The sequence below is a fragment of the Strigops habroptila genome, chromosome 7 (assembly GCF_004027225.2).
Source record: "Strigops habroptila isolate Jane chromosome 7, bStrHab1.2.pri, whole genome shotgun sequence".
NCBI lineage: Eukaryota > Metazoa > Chordata > Aves > Psittaciformes > Psittacidae > Strigops > Strigops habroptila.
Window position 1 is genome coordinate 46,973,534 of NC_044283.2, and position 19,363 is coordinate 46,992,896.

General features: G+C 39.6%; 1 protein-coding gene across 3 annotated transcripts in view; it reads left to right on the plus strand.

The window, feature by feature from the left end:
• The window catches only part of TNKS (tankyrase), a 139,594-nt gene that overhangs the window by 110,453 nt on the left and 9,778 nt on the right, over window positions 1-19,363 (plus strand). For 2 of the 3 annotated variants that reach the window (XM_030492274.1, XM_030492276.2), the window contains 11 exons: window positions 3,413-3,492; window positions 4,516-4,661; window positions 5,678-5,843; window positions 8,495-8,714; window positions 8,979-9,088; window positions 11,648-11,836; window positions 13,164-13,437; window positions 14,107-14,189; window positions 16,680-16,800; window positions 17,415-17,512; window positions 18,881-18,955. In XM_030492274.1, coding sequence (XP_030348134.1) covers window positions 3,413-3,492; window positions 4,516-4,661; window positions 5,678-5,843; window positions 8,495-8,714; window positions 8,979-9,088; window positions 11,648-11,836; window positions 13,164-13,437; window positions 14,107-14,189; window positions 16,680-16,800; window positions 17,415-17,512; window positions 18,881-18,955 — 1,562 coding nt within the window. The remainder of the gene's footprint in view (window positions 1-3,412; window positions 3,493-4,515; window positions 4,662-5,677; window positions 5,844-8,494; window positions 8,715-8,978; window positions 9,089-11,647; window positions 11,837-13,163; window positions 13,438-14,106; window positions 14,190-16,679; window positions 16,801-17,414; window positions 17,513-18,880; window positions 18,956-19,363) is intronic. The other variant, XM_030492275.1, reaches the window with a different exon arrangement.

Below are 19,363 nucleotides of genomic sequence, written 5' to 3' on the forward strand. Positions count from 1 at the left end.
AACATGTGAGAAACCTTTTTCCTCTCGTCAGCCACCCTGTTAGGTACTCCATATGTTAGCAGTCACAGGCAGAGTGTTACTGGCAAAAAAATACAGATAGCTCCTAAACGGTTTGAACTTTTGCTTAAAATCTCTTGCTTGTCCAGCAGAGAAAGATCTTACTGTGAAAGTGCTCTGGATGCTGTTTAGATAACAATTTGTTTGTATTTTGCATTAAAAAAGGTGAATAGATGTTTGAAGAAGGTGCCACTATTTTTCATGTAAGTGCTTGAGGGTTTGCATCCTCATATCCATGTCACATTTGTGAATAGGGAGAAGAGTAATTGTATCAACAGAGAAAATAACTCACCTTACAGTGGGATATGCATGTAGTCAAAGGAAGGCAGATATCCAGATAGACTAGAAGACCCATGGTAGCTAGAAACTCCATTTCCTTCAGTGTTTTCAAGAATGTTGCCTTAAAACAGGGACAGGGGGTGGGGTAAGAGGCATTTTACAGCAGTGCAAGGAAGGACTGTTTTGAAGTATACTCACCCCTGAGATGCAGCTAGTTACATGGGTAGCATTACCTGTTTAAAATATGCATGTGACTATGTATATGTATTGAGAGAGGTTAGCTATTAATCAGAAGAAAGTAAACATATCCCCTGCTGTTAAAAAGAATAGAAGTTTGATTTAAAAACCTAGTAAAGTTACAAGTATTTTGAAAACACTCATTTGATTCTGAAGTAAAAATTCATTTTCACTTGTTTACCTTTTCTAGGAAGGCTAATTTCAGATGTCATACTGTTCTGCTGTTCAAGGCTGAAAGATTCAAAAGCTGAAAAAATGCATTTAGCCTAGAGTTGTTGATGCTTCCTATCTGTATTTCAAAGCTAGTAAATGAATGCTGAAATTATTTACCAAATATTACTGTTCATTTTTGTAAGATTGGGTTAAAGAAATGCCTTTTTTAAATGTTGTAGTTGTCGTGATAGAGATTGCTACCTGAGTCTTGAGTTCACAGCTTAAAATATTTTCCATATAGTATTAGATGTTTTTTTCCTCACTCTTGGTTGCTGAGCTACTTCCCAACTGTGAGATAAGTCATGACAACACCTTTCTGATGGCATAATGGCCAGTGGATACCACTTTACTCTAGCTGCTTATGATCTTGGTTGCAACTGGTAGGAGTATAGCCATATAATAGAAGAAAGCTTGTAAACTGAGCTTGTTTATTTTTTTAAATACTTATTAGAAAATGCTGCTACTTCTGCTTTTCTTGAAGAGTAAGATTGGTTTTATTTCTTTGCTCAGTGCAGCTTTTTGGTACTCAAGTTCTAATCTAGTGGAATTGAAATTTCTCTTTCCTGTAGTAATTAGATTGTGTTTCTGATTGATTTCCTTTTTTACCCTCACCAAAGTTAGGGTCTTGGTTATCTTATGAAGACAAGAACCGGAGTCCAGAGAAGAAATAAAGAATTGCTAAGGAGCAGAGCTTTGGATCCAGTGTAGGATTTAGCCTCACCTACCCATACCTCAGGACACTGAGGTGGTGATGCTGTTGGAAAGAGTAAGGGAAGGCAAATAACTTAAGGTGAAGAAGGTGTGAGCTGAAATCTTAACCCGCTCCAACAACAGGAGTTTGATGCATGCTATATTCTGCCCACAGTCACTAACATATGTGTCAAACTCCTGCTGCCATTCTTCTCTTGCAGCATCTGTTTGAATCACTTAGAATCATAGAATCATTTAGGTTGGAAAAGACCTTTAAGATCATAGATTCCAACTGCTTGCTAGTGGAACTGCTCCTGTTGATTGAGGTGGACTCGAGGAAAGTTTCTGGCAGCTTTGGGTGTATTAAAGGTGCCACTGTCCCTCTTCCCTGAGCTTTCTTAGCCTTTCATTCAACTGAGAGTGTTTATTCACCTAACAGTTGAGCTTGTATGAGTTGCTTCTCACTTCCTCTTTCTCCTTCTCTTCCTGCAGTGAGTATGGAGGCAAGAAGGCAGCAAAAGGCTACAAAATACAGATTAGGAAGAGAAAATAGGACTGTAATAGGAAATCATAGAATCATAGAATAGTTCAGGTTGGAAAGGACCTTAAGATCATCTACTACGTTGAAGTGATAGACAAGTTGATGCTCTTCTGTAATGATGGCTAATTTTCCACTCCTGTGGAAACTACAGTTACAATTACATTGCAAAGTCAGGAATTGACTGGGTTCTGCAGGGACTGTTAGTCTGTAAGAAGTACTTTCTCACAACATCCCTGCATTTTCCAACTGGGACATAGTATCAGTTCCCTCTCATTTAAAGAAGTCTTTTAAGTATTTTTGATGGAATTGCATGTCCATCTGGAATAAGTTTAGCCTGTTGTGACACACTGACTTCCTTACAGCATTCTTACAGAGGATTGCAAACCCAAGTTCACCTTGCCCAGTTTGTTTTGCACTAGGCATTTCTGTTGCTGATCAGGCAACACGCTGCTAAAATATTTATTCCATAAGTCCTTGAGCTTGGGAAGAGTGGCTTCTACAATAGAAAGCAGTTTCTGTTAAAAATGAAGTGATCAAGATTGCCTTTTCAGCCCCTTTTTGAGCCACACTGAAGAGCCCTAGGGACAGCTAATCCACTGCTCCTTTCCAGCCACTTCTTCCTCTTCCCTCAGTGCATGCTTCCTTTCTCACAGCCATATTTCTAATGAGAAGTGGGGTGAAAAAGAGTTTTGACGCCACAACCTGTCATTGTTTAACAGTCATTTATAGAGAGATACCTTTTTTCCTCTTAATGTCTTCTTTTAATCACATATCATTCTTCTATTCTGTTTTTAACCACTCCATGTTTATAACAAGAGACTGATCTCACTGTTACTCTGAAGTGCAGTACACAACTGCAGGCAGTTACCATGTGGCCAGGGTAATTTTAGAAATCCCATCCTCTTCTCACTGCTTCGTAGTATGAAACCTATCACAAGTGCAGAGTGCAAAAGCTATAATTCAGCTGCTGGATTGAGCATATTTAACTCTGACTGTTCACTGGCACCTGGTGCAGTTTGCTGCAAGGTGCTTCTGATCTTCAGCAAAACTCTTGAATCTGTCCCAGTGAGCATGTAGTTTTCTTACATGCAGAAGCAGTCATTTTTACCATACATAGGATTAGCAAAACATTGAAATTCTGTTTGGAGGAATAATGTCAGCTCTAAATCTGACAAGAGTTTAATCTAAATGTCAGAGTCTAAACGTGACTGGTTTACACTGAAACTAAGGCTCCTTATATAGCCATTTAGGCAATATGAGCTTGAACATCACAACTCCAGCTTCATTTTTACAAATGACAGGAGACTACCCCCCACAAGTTTTGAAAATGTTGAGCAGAAGTTGATATAACTTAATGATCCTAAGTAATCCAAAAACTTCTTTTTCCCTATGTAGAAAGTACCCCTGTGCGCACATCTGATGTGGATTATCGGTTATTAGAAGCATCCAAAGCTGGAGACTTGGAAACTGTGAAGGTAGGTTTCAGCAATTCATGTTAATTTTCCACTTTGTATTGCTGTGCAAAGCTTGTGGAAGCTTCTGTAAGAGTTATGGAAGTAGTGCACAGTGGATGGTAAATCATAAAAAATGGGAAGGCAAAACTCTAATTTTTTTTTCTAGAAAGTAGTGCTCTAAGATGTGCTGAGGTGTTTCTCTGAGTTTTTGGTTGTTCATTCTCCCAGTCCTTCACACAGTCATGTCTTTGATGGTCTCAGATGCAGTATCACAGATACAGCTGTAATTCTTTGAAGTGGACCCTGTGATCCTCAGAATCACAGTTTAGTGGAAGCAAGCCTCAGGTGCATGATTCAATCAGAAGGCAAGCAAACAAAACTGTTAATGAGTAGCAGACTTCTCATTTTAACCCATCCTTAATCTGAGGGTGAGGGGTCAGGCCATGGAATCCCAGCATCACAGGAAGTTTAATCTTGTCTTTCACACGGTTCATGGGCAAAATAGCCTGCAGGTAGACCGTTCTGCCTGCATTCTCACCTTGAACTTCAATGCGATACATATTAAAATTCTAACAGCAGCAGTTTTGTGCACCAGCAGCTCCTCTGACTGCCAAGCTCAGGATTTATAGATTTCTGAAGACAACATAAACTGGAAATGGTAACGTATCTGAAGAAAGTGATATGGCCTTGGACCTCCTGGCACTCGATGATTTAGAGGCTCACCCTTTTTAATATTTAGGAACATCTTCATGCTGCTTCCGTCATCTAAGTCTTCTTTGTTATACAAGTACTTTCAACCATAAGTTTAGAGCAGCTAATTCATTTTTTTTTTAACTTTGCCTAAGTGGAAAGAAATTTCCTGAAACCTAACTTCTAAAAATTTGTGTATAATAATAAATGGATCAAATTTTGTGTTAGGGTGGTAGTTTAGGGTTTTCTTTTGGTTTGGAGTTTGTTTGTTTGTTTGACTGTTCTTGTTTGGTTATTTTTATTGATTTGGTTTAGTTCTGTGGTAGATTTCGGTTTCTTCTTTTGTCTTCGCAGCAACTTTGCAGCCCTCAGAATGTGAACTGTAGAGATTTGGAAGGTCGTCATTCAACGCCACTGCACTTTGCTGCAGGATATAACCGCGTATCGGTGGTGGAGTATCTGTTGCACCATGGGGCAGACGTGCATGCCAAAGATAAAGGGTACATTTGATTCCATGATATGCTCTGCTGCTTTCTATTAGCGTGAGACTTCTACTCCTCTCTATTCATTTTGCTTTGGATTCAGTAACTATCATGTTTTTCTCTGGAAGATTTTTCTCTTTTCTTTCTTCTTGTTCTGCCTTGTTCCTGAAATCACTGTAGGGAGATTTATAGCCCATTAAGACATTCTTAGCTTTCCGGCAAAGCTGTTGTCAAGTACATATCTGTCACTAAAATACATGATCCTTCTCTTCCCCCTTTTGCCCATTTGGAGACTTTGATCTTCTTAAAAGAGATCTTTAAGTTATTTCAAGTGATCTAAAATCAGATTTGAATTGCATGGGTAAAATATCTGGATTATCTCTGGTCATTTTTCTAATTCTGTTAGATAGCTTTTATTATATAGTTATTCAGTTAATATTCAGTTAAATGATATGAACCACTTGCACAATTTTTGCATTATTTGCAAAGTAATCATGTAGAATAGCATCATTATGTTTGATTTTTTATTGCGGTGTATTGGTTCAGGGTGGGGATAATTAATTTCCAATGCTAAGACATTTCCAATACTGAATTTTCAGGCTCTCCCTGAAAGAAATGTTTGGGTATCTTTGTGTATCTATCAGGTGTGCAGTGCTTACTAGTAACTGCTTCAAACCCATTGTATAGTGTCATATACCTTTTCTGAAATTTACGCTCAAATATCCAAACTCAGAACATAGAGATTCTTGCAATTTAGGTTTTGGCTGTTGTTAATAGCATTGAATTTACTTGCTTGTGGAAGAAGTAACACTGGGGCTTGCTAAGTATTTAAAAGTCTCATGGATGAGAACTGAAGGAAGATAATGAAGTTTTAATTAAAGTTTTAATAGTAGGGAAATAAAGCCATGAATATTGGAACAACTGAAAGATACCAGTAATGTCTGGTGGAAGTGGGAGTTTTATCTACTGGAACTTTGTATGATTGCATATTGGATTTTGTTTTCTGTAGCTATTAATACTTTCTCTTTGATTAGTGGCTTAGTACCCCTGCACAATGCCTGTTCTTACGGACACTACGAAGTGGCTGAGCTCTTAGTGAGGCACGGTGCTTCTGTCAATGTGGCAGACCTGTGGAAATTCACTCCTCTACATGAAGCAGCAGCAAAAGGAAAATACGAAATCTGCAAGCTGCTTTTAAAAGTATGTGCTGGAGTTCTCAGATGTATCTTTAAATGTGTATAAGTTTATTCTTGCTGAAGATTAATTAATGCAAACTTAATTGCATTCAGTGAGTTCTTTATGGTGTCTTTGAATCTATTTTCAGTTGTCAGATGGTTTCTTGTGTAACATCAGTTCACTTACAAAGGATCATCAGTACAGTTACTTTTTCCAGTACACATATTAATGCTATTAGCTAAGTAGGACAAGACTCTCAAACTGGAAAAAGCAGCTGAATTTGTGTAAAAATAGCAAACAAAAAAAAATCACACATTATCCTATTCATCCCTTTCTGGAACAGTTATTGCAGCTAAGTAAAGCTTTGTAAATACAAGAGTGTGTTACAGAGGAGTCACTGAAGGTGGGTCCTAAATGGTGTCTGGCATGTAAGAAATTTAAAACTGCAATGTTAATGTCTAATTTATCAAGCTCCTGGAGGAAATGCATACCATAGAATAAATATTCATTATAATTAGTGGAAGAACCTGTAAAAAACATGAGGTAGTGCCTACGTGTTTCCAGTGAGAAAGATGAGTTTGACAGACTTCTTAACATAAGGTCATATCTTGCCATGGGAAGGCAAAAGAAGGTGCTAGAGCAGTATTTCTTGGCAATCCTATTTCCTCTTTTAGTCTTGCTTACTTAATGTCCCTCTGAAGCACAGCATTTAAAATAGGAGTAGGACAGAATATGGATAGTCTTAAAATGATGAGGCTCTTCCCCATCCACTTTTCATTTGCTGCAGAGCCCCACTATTTCCCTCTTATCTCATGAATTATTTCACTTGCTTACCAAAGAAAGCATTCAGAGGGGGTAACACATTAGTTTGAAACTCATCTGCAGTAGAAACTAGAAGATATTCAGAGATGTCTGTGAAGCAGGCACGATGATGGCCCTGGTAGTAATGCCTGAATACAGATGTTAGCTCAAGCTAGGAGCACTCATAATATCTCAAGCACAGTGTTGCTTTGTAGACATTGGGGGTATCTGGAGTCTTCTGATAATTCCACTATGGATGTAGCCATTTTTTGTGTTCAAAGGATCCAGAATGGATGCACAACAGGAAACAGAAAAGTGCTGAAATCTTTCTTTTTGAAATTTCTGTTGCACTAGAGCTAAATACGTGCTTAAGGTGACACAGTTTTGTTAGGGCTCTGGGTGTCCATGAGTATGTGCTCACACTGCAGTTTGCTCAGGGCTTCTCCTGCTGCACTCCTTATGCCAGATGGCAGTGCAGTCAGTTCTGCTGAGCCATGGATGTTGAGCTTGACTCCCTCTGACGTGTGCTCTTTCTGTCCTGGTTTGCTTGAAGAAGAAAACAAAAATGTGCAGGCATTTTGGAGAGACTTTATTTTTTCATCACCTTTCTTTAAAATTACTTCATTCATTTGTTTCTATGTCTTTGAAAAGGTCTCAGAAGGCGCTGCCTCTTCATTTAGGTATTTATTCTGGAGAGTATTTGAATAGTTCTAATTTTGATGAGTTTTAAATTAAGGGATCTAAGGTTGTAGCTTGGAGAAGTCATTGCAGTTGAAAAGGCTTTGTGCAAAGAACACTCTCTTCCCAAAAGCACCATATATATGGAACTGGTTCTGCGTAATCAATATTCTGTCCCTTGCTGTTTACCTTTCACACCCTGCGCATTGCTGTACTGCTTCCAAAAACAAGGCAGTTAATTCGTTCTGTTCTCCCCACCTCCAGCTCATTCCCTATGGCTCACACTAACGCAGCTTTGCCAGCATACCCAGTGAGAAATGGCAGGGTAATCTTGCTGGCACGGGTTGGACCACTGTGTTTGATTATTCTGAAGGGGCCAGCCAGAGAACTATCATGCCAGCAGCTGCCTCTGCCTTATCTGTCTTTGTTTTTATTCCCACTGTTGCTGAGAGTGAACAGGGAAGGAGCTGTCCTCCCACAAAGTTGTATGTGGAAATTACTCACACCATATGCTGTATGTAGATGTATGTTCCCCTCCTCATCGTGTGCTCCAGTACTGTGTTCTTATCGCTGGCTGATCTGTGTGTTTTACCAGCACAGATACACTCCAGCAGTCATCCAAATCCACTTGCCCACTTTCCAGGACCTGTAAACCACTGAAGATGGTGCTGTTACCTACTGGAAAGTGTAGAAATTAGTATTTTTCTCATTCTCTTCTGAAACAAGTGCCTTTCAACAGCAGAGTGGCATTTAGTGCAACTCAGGGCCTGGCTTCACTAGCTCAGAAAGGTGCGCTGAGGAAACACCTCTGGCAGCCAGTTTGCAGGAGAAGGGAAGGATTGGCCAGCAAGGTATTTGCGGTTGGATTTTCTTTAGCACCCGCTGTGACAGTAGGGTGTAGCTGTATGCAGGATATGCTCCTGAACCTGCTTCAGTACCTGCTTCATTTGCAGGTAGGCATCACTCTTGCCTGTGGAGTTGAGATTTGCACAGATGTGTTGCAGACTAGTGCTTTAGGCCTCAGCCTTCTGAATTTATTCTCATGTGCCTACTAATCTATACAGTGGTTACCTCATGATGGCAGATGGGCAAAATCCCCCGCCTCCGATCTTGTGGATAGAACAAAATAGTGACACACTGATGTGTACTGCTCTGCTCATGGTTGTGACCGTAGCATTCCACTTTGCTCTTTCCAGCATGGAGCTGATCCAACAAAAAAGAATCGAGATGGGAACACTCCTCTAGATCTGGTGAAAGAAGGAGACACAGATATCCAGGACTTGCTGCGAGGAGATGCTGCATTGCTAGATGCTGCCAAGAAGGGGTGCCTGGCACGAGTGCAGAAGCTGTGTACTCAAGAAAATATCAATTGCAGAGACACCCAGGGAAGAAATTCAACACCGCTACATCTTGCAGGTGGGTGACTCACCAGGTTTTGAAGGCTTGTATGTTTATGATAGGGCTACAGAAGTTAATCACCAAAACCAGGATTGGTGTAGTCAGAGGATTGTTCTGTACAGAGAGTTGTTAACTCTGGTAGATGTATTTCAGGAGGTAATACAGTTACTAGAAAAGAGGAACTTTTGCAGTCGAAAAATTGCTTTAGCTTTTCTGTCTAATAATGTTTCTTTAGTTTAGCTCTCCTAATACCTGATTTCTTTTCCTATGCCTTCTCTACAGCTGGTTACAACAATTTGGAAGTAGCTGAATACCTTCTTGAGCACGGTGCTGATGTTAATGCCCAGGACAAAGGAGGATTAATCCCCCTACACAATGCAGCATCTTATGGGGTAAGTGCAGGCATTCTTGCCATGAGTAGACCAACAAGGAACTCCTTAAAGTCATATCCAAGGCCAATTATTTTGCAGCTGTCTTGCTGTGAACATAGTTTTTATTTCTTCATAGGTTTTGATGGCATGAAATACTTTTTGGGCTAAGTTGCTACTGTGAGTCCTGTTTGCAGCCCTGCAGATCTAAATCAGACACAGATTCAGGTGTTGTAGCAGTTAAAAGCTGTGGTTTGTAAAAACCACTAGAACATAGGTTTTATGCAGGCAAGCAGATGCATAGCATTGAACAGTGTTAAATTTAGGGTGGCTGTTGAAACAGCAAAGACCTCAAACTGTTGCTGGAAGGCTTGGATGGAAGGAAGAAAACAATATCAGGGGATCGTATTTGGGTGATGACAGGGAAGCGGAGGTCTGTTACAGCTGGTATCTGGTGGGGAACTATTGCTAAAGCTAAAGCATTGAAGGGCTACTGAGTTTGTAGTATAGATATCCTCCTGGGCAAGCTGTCTACTGCAGTGGGGGTGCGGTAGCTGATTCAAACTGTTTTGGATGAGGCAGGCCCTCTTCCGTATAGGAGGAAGCATCTGTGTGCATACCAGTTGCACAGATTCCTGATAGATTGCTTATAAGCAGCTGTTAATTGTGGATGAGGCGAGAAAGAAGTCCCTTACAAATAACTGTACAGAGACAGTGCTTGAGAAGTGTGGTTTCAGTCAGGCAGAGGACATGAAGCTCAAGAAGTAGGGGATTTGATGGTCTCATGGCATGCTTTGTCTATTATTACCTGGCACAAGAAAAGCAAAATCTGGGAGAGATGATCATAATAGAATGAAGATTGCTTTCATTTGAGAGCCAAATGAAATAAAAAGTACAGTGTTAACCTTGTTTTTAAGGAGAGCATATCAGTGAAACTCAGCTTGCATCATGTGCATTGGTTCTCTGTGTCACTCTGGGATACCAGTGTCGTAAAAAGCAAAAAGCTCCAAATGCTGCCGAAGGTTTGGAAATGCAGCACAATTCTTTTCTGATACTGGATCCTAATACCAAGCAATATTGCTCATCAGCATCTGCAATAAGTATTAAATTCCCAGGATGTTGCTTAGATCTAGAGATAAATTCTATCACAAAGATTGTGTTGTTTATTTTCAAGCACGGGAAACCAAAACCACATATTTTACATGAAGGCAAAACATTCCTTACTGGCATAGGGAAATGTTAGAAATTGGTTCAAGCTGATTATCACTTCTAAAAATCATAATACCAATCTAATCTGGTTGCCTTGCTTTCTCTCAGAAGACTTAATGAGGCAGTGTTTGGTGCTTTTCCATTCAGCTGATCTAGTTAAGAGCTGCTTAACACCTTTCCCGTGGCAGCCCACACTTCTCTGAGCTGTCATCAGCTCTTTCAGATCTCTGTGATGAGAGGTAGAAAGGAGATGAGTACTGGTTTCACAAGTTCATAGCTGGCAAGGTTTCACCACTTTTTCCTCACAAAGTATCTTCAGTTCTCCCACCCAGCACTTCATGCTGTGTGTCCCTCAGTAGTTTCATGTGACAGGAAAGTCACAGGAACAGCAATTGATTTAAAAGTTTGGCAGAGAGGAAGAATAAGATTGCCAGTCCTTTCAAACTATGCTTATTCAGAGAGCAAGCCCTTTTGTGAGAGCTGCTGAGAGTCACTTAGTTGCCATTGAGAGGATAAATGAAATCCAGTGGCAAGTCTTTGTGCTTCTGCTTACAATTTCAGTGTTTCATGCTCCTACCTCCTCATTTTGACTACCTGCTTTTTTATTTCTTAGTTGTATTTCACAAGTAATTTCACTGGTCAGAGGCAGCCAAAATTTTTATCTGCCAGTTTTCCGTTCCCTTATTTGAACTTGAGAAACTTAAAGGATGGGGTATTGATGGAACTGTGCTGTTATAGGTCCATTACTTTTATAGCTTATTTAAGACAGTTGTCTCTTATGACACACATAATGTGTTTTATCAGTTCTCTGATTAATATGATTGGAGAAAGAACAATCTGCCACAGATGACTTCAAAGTCTTGCAAGAAATTGCAAGACAAAGTACAATGAAGACTTCTGTGTACAGACGTTTAAGTGGTGGCTCAGCGGTACCACACGTAGATCTTTAGAGCTTCCAGTATCATATCACACATGTTGCAGCCCTATAAATTTGTGTTGCCAGTTTGAATTTGTCTACAAATATTTTGACAGTTAACTCTTACCAGTTTTATGCTGGATCAAGTAACATGTCTGCTCCTGCAGCTGACATGAACTTCATGCTATATACTTGGGGTGATTTGGTAGAAATAGAATTCTGCATCTGATATATGTGCTCGTGGATGGTCTGGTAGCGCACGGATACAGATGACCTTGGAGCTACAATATAAAGTGGTACCTGAAGAGGTATGCTGCTACATAGACACGGGAGGCAGAGAAGCGAGTTAAATGGAAGAGAAATTATAGGGATGCCTAAGCACCATTACCTCCATCAGGAAAAAGGAAATACATGTTTTACCAGTGTCGTGTTGATTAAGATGTTCTTGTGTTTTCCAGCATGTGGATATAGCAGCACTGTTGATCAAATACAATACATGCGTAAATGCAACAGATAAATGGGCGTTCACACCATTGCACGAAGCTGCACAGAAAGGAAGGACACAGCTCTGTGCTCTGCTGTTAGCTCATGGAGCAGATCCAACCATGAAGAATCAAGAGGGTCAGACACCATTAGACCTGGCAACAGTAAGTTCATGTTAGCATGCCAGCCACAGCTGCCCTGGAGGATTTGCTCAGCATATTAAATGGCTTTCTATGGCTCCATGGCATCAGCAGTCCTCAGCTTTCGCTGTGCTGATGTAGAGGGAGATGAGCATCTCCAGGGTGCCTGTCTGTGGCATTTTACCCAGGAGTCCAGGTTTTTTCCTTTGGCTGAGATCTTAATGTGGCTCATGATTTAATGTTTGCTCCACTCCTGGGATCGATCTGATTCACTCCTGGGATCAATATCCTCATTGTCAGAAACCTCTGAAATGTCTCCGATGATGGTCAATCTGTGTCCTGTTGATGATTATCTCTTTGAACCTGGGAGGAAAATCAGATGGGTCTTTAGAGGAATGGGATCATTTAGACGATAATTATGTTCAGTGCCTGCATATTACCTCAGTCCTTTTTTCGTCTAGCTCCGAAACAACATTGTAAGATCTGCCATCAGACTTTTTCTAAAACTGGTATCCAGAAACTTTCTTGTTAGTGGTGGCTGGTTAAAAAGCCTGATAAGGTTACATGAGCTTGTATGTCCCAGGTTAACCAGTACTGATAGAATAGATAACGCAACCAAACTGGATACTGTGTCTGGTAATAGTGCGAGTATCTTTTAAGGCTATTGATTGATTTATGGAGAGTTCAAGAAATATCCTGAAGAATAACCTGAGCTCTAGAAAACTTGCTTTGTAAATGAAGAATGTGAAAACTGTTTTATTTCTTTGGGGGAAAATAAAGATGTCTTAATCATGTTCTACAAGAACATGCAAGGAGGAAATTCTTGAAGATGAGAGTCCTACTTAATTTAGTCAACAAAGGCTAAATGCAGTTGTTAGTTAAGTTCATACTTTCCTGTAGCTCCTCTCTTTTTTTTTTAATAACACTATAAGATGTGATTATAGCAAAGGCAGTTGTAGTCTTTCCATTGAAGCCTTGATCCAGCAGAGAATACTTCACCAGAAATTAAGCCTGACACAGAAATGATGAGGTGGCATTGCCTTGCCTAGGTTGTGAAGGATTTCAGATAAAGTTGCTGCATTGCTCTTCCTGGCTTTAACACCTATAAACTCATTCTGCCAGAAAGAAAATTAGATGTACCTTCTTACATACCTTTAGAGGTGGGGAGAACCCAGTTCACTTCTTGCAATGAATCAGAACGTTCTTGCAACCATGAGTTACTGTGTTGGTGTTTTCTTTTTAATGGGGTAACAGAGAAATCAACAAAAACAAATTCAAAGAAATATTCTTTTCAGAGATTGGTGATGTAGGATAACATAACCTCATGTTGAATGTTCTGTCTGTTTTTCAGGCTGATGATATCCGAGCTTTGCTGATAGATGCGATGCCTCCAGAAGCTTTACCTACATGCTTTAAGCCTCAAGCTACTGTTGTTAGTGCCTCTGTGATTTCACCAGCATCTACGCCATCCTGCCTCTCTGCCGCCAGCAGTATAGACAACCTCACTGGGCCACTGGCAGAACTAGCCGTAGGAGGCGCATCAAATGCTGGTGATGGAGCAGCCGGAACTGAAAGGAAGGAAGGAGAAGGTGCATTTGCTGCTGGACAAGTTTACATTGCCAGAAGTACAGTAGCTTAGTATCACAGTAGGCCTTGGTTTATCTGAAAAGCATTTCTGATTAGCCAGAAAATATTGTGCAGCTTGAAATGTCATTTACGTTTTGAAGTGTCTGATGCTTGCTCTTGTTTTCATGTGCTCTTCTAGGAGCATTGTTGGCTGTTCATCTGTGTTTGCTATCAGTGATTAGGTCTGACTACAACGTTAGATCTGATTAGATACCCAGATGTTCGTTGTTGATTTTATACAAAAAAAACCAAATGAGAATTATTTTGATGAAGGAATTATGATTGTGGTGGCTGGGGGATTTTGCTAGGCTTTTTAAACCCTTGGATTAGTATCTGGAATGCATGCTTTATGTCAGCATCTGGGTGATTACATAGCAACTTCCCTTCCTTTCCTTCTCTTTGCGATATGAGCCTGTATTTGCCACAGATTATTTGTGCTTTTTAATAGGTGATTCTGAGGAGGCAGCAGTGTTGACCTTTGCACTGAGCTTTCACACAATGTGGAAGTGGATTGTTTATTATAGACACAGACAAATTGATTGTAGAAGGAGTCAGAGTTTGGAATTTTGAGAGAATCAGTAGTATTGCTTGACTTGTAGTTTATTTTGTGGATTGTTTGTTTTAAATTCAGGTGCATAGGATATAATGTCTTGTTTCTTCTGTTATAGTTTCTGGTCTTGACATGAACATTACCCAGTTCCTAAAAAGCCTGGGTCTTGAACACCTTCGGGACATCTTTGAAACAGAACAGGTAAGTGACAAGCCTGATCTCTGTATGTTTAAAAGACAGACTAATCTAATGAATTTGAGTAATATTTTTATTCTCTAATTGAAAAAGGGAAACAAAAAAACCCAACTGCACATTTACAGAAAAACAAGTATGTCCAAGAAAACAGCAAATGAGTCACCAGACACTTTATGGGGAAGTTGAGAAACCTGGGAGAATCACTTCAATTCAGATACCCAGTGTCTTTCACTTTCTTGCACATACATGATGACTGCTAATTTGGCTTGTATTCTGAGAGTTACTTTGGACATTTGGAACTTTGAACATGACAGGCATAACAAAGTTAGGTTGGAATGTCATCTGCACTTGTTCTTCAGCAGCGTTCATATCCAAACAAGCATTTTGCCACCTGTAGTGCTGCATTTAATACTTTGGTTAGATCTAGGAAACCCTTCAGTTTGACTATAAGCTGAAATAAAACGTCTGGTTTACCAGAGTGTAGTCACACTAGAGAATGCAGAACCTACGTTTCCTAGCAGGTTAGGACTATAGCATTAACTGCTTTTTGCAGGGCTAACAACTTTCAAATGGAATTGAGAAATGGGGGCAAAACATTAAGGATTTGTCAATAACTCACAATATATGAGAAGAATACAACTAATGGAGCAGTTTCTCAAGCTTATGTTACTTTTTAAAGCAGAAGTACCTCTACGGTAATTGTAGGCTTCTTTTTATTTACCATTTCATAAGTTTAACATTAGGGTTAAATAGACTATTTGTCCACATAAGCAAGATGGACACAATGGTGGAAGTAAAAGGTACCAGTGCAAGAGACTGGATTCGATGGTCATTTTTCCCTAGGCCTCTGCTGCTAATCTTTTATGAGGGGTCAGGAAACAAACATAGAAAATGTAATATGTTGCTAACAGAGAAAGTTCCAACTGTTTCTATGACATGTTACAGGAGGTATCTCCCCAAAGTTAAAACGCCATACAGTCTTTTTTTCCCTTGTATATGAAGCATAAACTCTTTAATTTGGAACTGCTTCTATTAAGAAGCAAACCAACCTCAAACCAACCTATATTCTACCCACGTTTATTTTTTTCCTATTATTTTCACACCTTCCTGTTACCATGTTGGTTTTGTTCTACTTTTGATTCTTGAACTCCTACCTCACCTGTTTTTAAGATCTTCCCCTGCTAGTAACATTTAATAATGCAAATCTGATTCACTATAGTAATTTGTCATTTTGAAACTGTTTAGCTCCTCTTGTGGAGAGGTGAAAACAAGCTCATCTTCCTTAAGCTTTTTGTTTTAAGCTGCTTTTTCCAAGCACTGCAGTACCTTTGCATGCACTTTTTCACCTTGGCTCTAGCCTCCTCCTGATGCCTTCTAGTATCTGGGTTTCTTCTGTATTTTATTTTAACATTCTGCTGCACGTGATGAATGTCTTCAGTGGTTTTTCCACAGCAGTCACAGTAGGTTGTTTTCTGCTCAATTAGACAGATGTTCAGTGTAGCTATTAATTCCTTGCTTGAGTTGCTTTCTTTTGAAATAAAGATATTCAATTTGTAGTGAACAGAGTTCAGACCTGAAAGTTCAGTTTGCTAACAATACAGATCCTTTTGAATCAGCTTGTATGGTTTCCCATTATTTTTTGAGCTTCCCATTCTAGTTTAATATGTAAATTTGGAAGTAGATTTTATACAACTGTCTTGTCCAGATGAAGTCTTTGATTTTCACAGAATCGCCTCAGTGCACAATTGCTTTGTAGGAATAAAAATGTGTACTTTATTTAGCTTTTACCTCCTGTTCTTTAAAAATAAATGTTTATTTGACATCATGTTTTATTACCTTTCTGCTGCCACCAATAATCTGTGACCTGAAATTTAAAACCATGTCAGGCAATTGTAAATGTATTTATATATTGCGACCAAATGAATACTTTTGTGTCCTCCTCCTGTTAATCAGTTCCAAAAACAGTGGAATAGTCGAGCATGACTTAGCATAGCTAGTATACTAGTTTGATACACATGCAAGCATACACACCAGAGTAGCGCACACCATAATAATGTTGATGTGAAACACACTTCACATTTATTAGTAAGCTTATAGAATATTCATTTCTGTTTGTGTAGTGAAAGTAATGAATTGTGCAGCAATGTGAAACTTTGCTTCGAAAATATTCCCAGATTTGTCCCAGCATTTCCATGCATCCTCTGTCTACATAAGTAAAAACATTTTTGAGAACTTCCTGTGAGAATCAGCTCTTGTCAATTACTGGAAGAGAAGTAAGTTTTCCACAGCTTCAGGCAGCAAGCAGCTGGGTATGGTCCTGTAATAGGGAGAGGCTTGCCAGAAGGTGGCAGCAATTAGAAATGCAGTAAAACATAAAATATATATACTCTCTTGGTTGCACCATGAGTGCATTCCATTTTCTGAACTGATGGGTCTTCAATCTTGGGAATCAGGCCAGGTTTGGCAAGTGATTTTTGTGGTCTTTCACCTTCCCAGATAACCCTGGACGTGTTGGCAGACATGGGGCACGAGGAGCTTAAAGAAATTGGAATCAATGCGTATGGACACCGCCACAAATTAATAAAAGGTGTGGAGAGGCTTCTAGGAGGGCAGCAAGGTAAATATGACACTTTTACTGGTCAGCCTAAAGCATACAAGAGGCTCGCAGAAGTCACCTTCTGTAAATGTAGGCTTTGTCACCAGGACCTGAAAGAATCCAGCCATCAGGAACATGTAGTGGCTGGCAGACCTGGTGGCTGGGTGTGTTGTGACAAGTAAAGGGTATTTTGAGGAGATACAGGAGTGAGTGGTCACTTGCCTTTCCAGAGAATGGACACCTCTGAGACAGCTGTGGAGGCTGTGGGACTCTTTCACCCAGGCAGGAGCTTTTGGGTTGATTTGCTCTACATACTTACCCACAGGCCAGCTGGATCCTGAAGGATGGACCTGATGGAGCTTTTTGCTACCTCACACTTCTTGGATGCTTCTCTTGACAGCGGAAGCAATAAAATGCAATTATGTCCCACATGCATTTGCCATCTCTCTTTTAAAACCTCTGCTGCCAACGGAAGCACTTTATCTTTTTAATGTTGTGCTTCTGCCTTGTGTTTGTTTTCCATTTCCTGCTGTACTGGGGTTATTTAAGAGGGGTAATAATGATGATGAATACAAAGAGAGCTGGTATTGTCTTCTTCTGTTGATTTTTACTCGTTTAATTCCTTCTCTTTGCAGGCACCAATCCTTATTTGACTTTCCACTGTGTGAGTCAGGGGACCATTCTCCTTGACCTTGCTCCTGATGATAAGGAGTATCAGTCTGTAGAAGAGGAGGTATTGCAAGTACCTTTCTTCACGCTCCAGTGGCTGTGTATTTCTCTGTTCACTTACAACCCATCAGAGCTAAAGCATGCAATGCATGTTGAAAGTGATAAAATATGCTTTGGTGTATGAATTGTTTAGATCGGACATGAAGTTCGGGGCTCTTCATTTGTCTTTTTTTATAGAGCAATCATGGAAGTTATTTTGCTGTGTCCTGCTTTTTTTTTTTTTTTATTAAGTGCTCTGTTTGCGTACTTAGTGTTATCCCAATTTTGCTTTGTTGTTGTTGTGTTTTTAGCAAGGGTTTTCACAGCTTTCCATAGATAGGTGGACCCATGAAAAGCAAGGGATTAAGGCCTTGCAAGTCTGTAGGCATTCTCTCTGCTCAGACTCTTTTCTGGCTGTGAACCAGCTTGTTTTCTCTTGTCTCAGTGGCGTAGTTAATCTGTAACCCAGATAAACAGCTCTTGGATAATTGAAAATTGACTGTAATTTTGCCTCCCACACACACATGCTCTTTTATTTGAGTAAACTATGAGCAGATACCATTTTGAAAGAAAAATCATAACAGAAAAGAGATGCTCTGAAGAGTTGTGTTTGGAAGATAACTCCGTTTTACTGTGCACTTGCTATTTGTGTAGTGTTCCTACACTGTAACACGGAAGTGTTTGGAGTCTTTTTAATAACCTAAATATTCAGGATTGCTGCCAGCTTAACCTGAAATATTTTTGTTTAGTGACTGTGTAAACTTGAGTTTGCGCACATCTCTTTTATAAACTTTTATGTCAGAAAGGGTCACTTCTCTGCCATAGTGAATTGGGGTAATTATTTGAGCTGTAACTAAGCATTGCTGTAGCTATAAATACCTCTGGAAAAGACACCATGAAACCGTTGAAATTCTCAAGGGCTGCTATTGACATGGGAAAACTTACAGTGCAAGCATTTTCCTATCACTAGGAAATACAAACTGTGCTCATTAGAAACACATCTGTTATTACATCTTCATAAAAATTATCTTTTTATATATTCATTTTCAAATATTACTTTTTTTTTCTAATCTACAGCAGGTTTTCTAGCTGTGTGCAATTTTGATAGCAAGTGCCACCATTCTCCTTTTTCCTGTGTAGATTTTCATTACAAGATTGGGTAATTGCATCATCCAACTTCTCTCCTGTCAAACAGCATAGCACATTGGGAAATTTCTGAGAAATAAGAGTGTACCTCAGTTTAAAATTGAGAATTTGGGTTGGGTTTTTTACACCTTTTAACTGTCAGCAAGATTGACTCTTGTTGCCAGTGATATACTGAGATACTGCATTAATACTTTGCCTTGCTAGCAAGCTTTATGTGCTGAACGTTCAGCTGTGTTCATTTATGCAGATGCAGAGTACAATCCGGGAGCATCGGGATGGTGGAAATGCCGGTGGGATCTTCAACAGGTACAATGTCATCAGGGTAAGTTTCTAAACCTCTTAATTCTGTGTGGTAAAATCAGTTGGTACTTATGCAAGCAGGCACAATTGGTTTAATGGATTGCCCTTTCATATTTAAAGTTCTTTGTTGAGATAATATTCATGAGCAGAGTTAAAGCAAGTGCTAAATGCTAAAATTAGACAGATTGTATGCTCTGCGCGTGGAATTAGAGAGAAGTGTCCACTTGTGCTCTTAAAGCAGTCTGAAGAACTGATATTGAAGAGCTTGACTTATGTTGCACAGCCTGATTTTAATGTGAGAGGACTATAACTTCTGTATTTGATTTTGGAGCACAGGTTTTTTTCTAGGTGTAGTCTTTTCTTGCCTTTTTAAAGGCGATTTTTGGGCGAGGGGGAAACGATGAGCATGACTTTTTATTAAAAGTTTCTA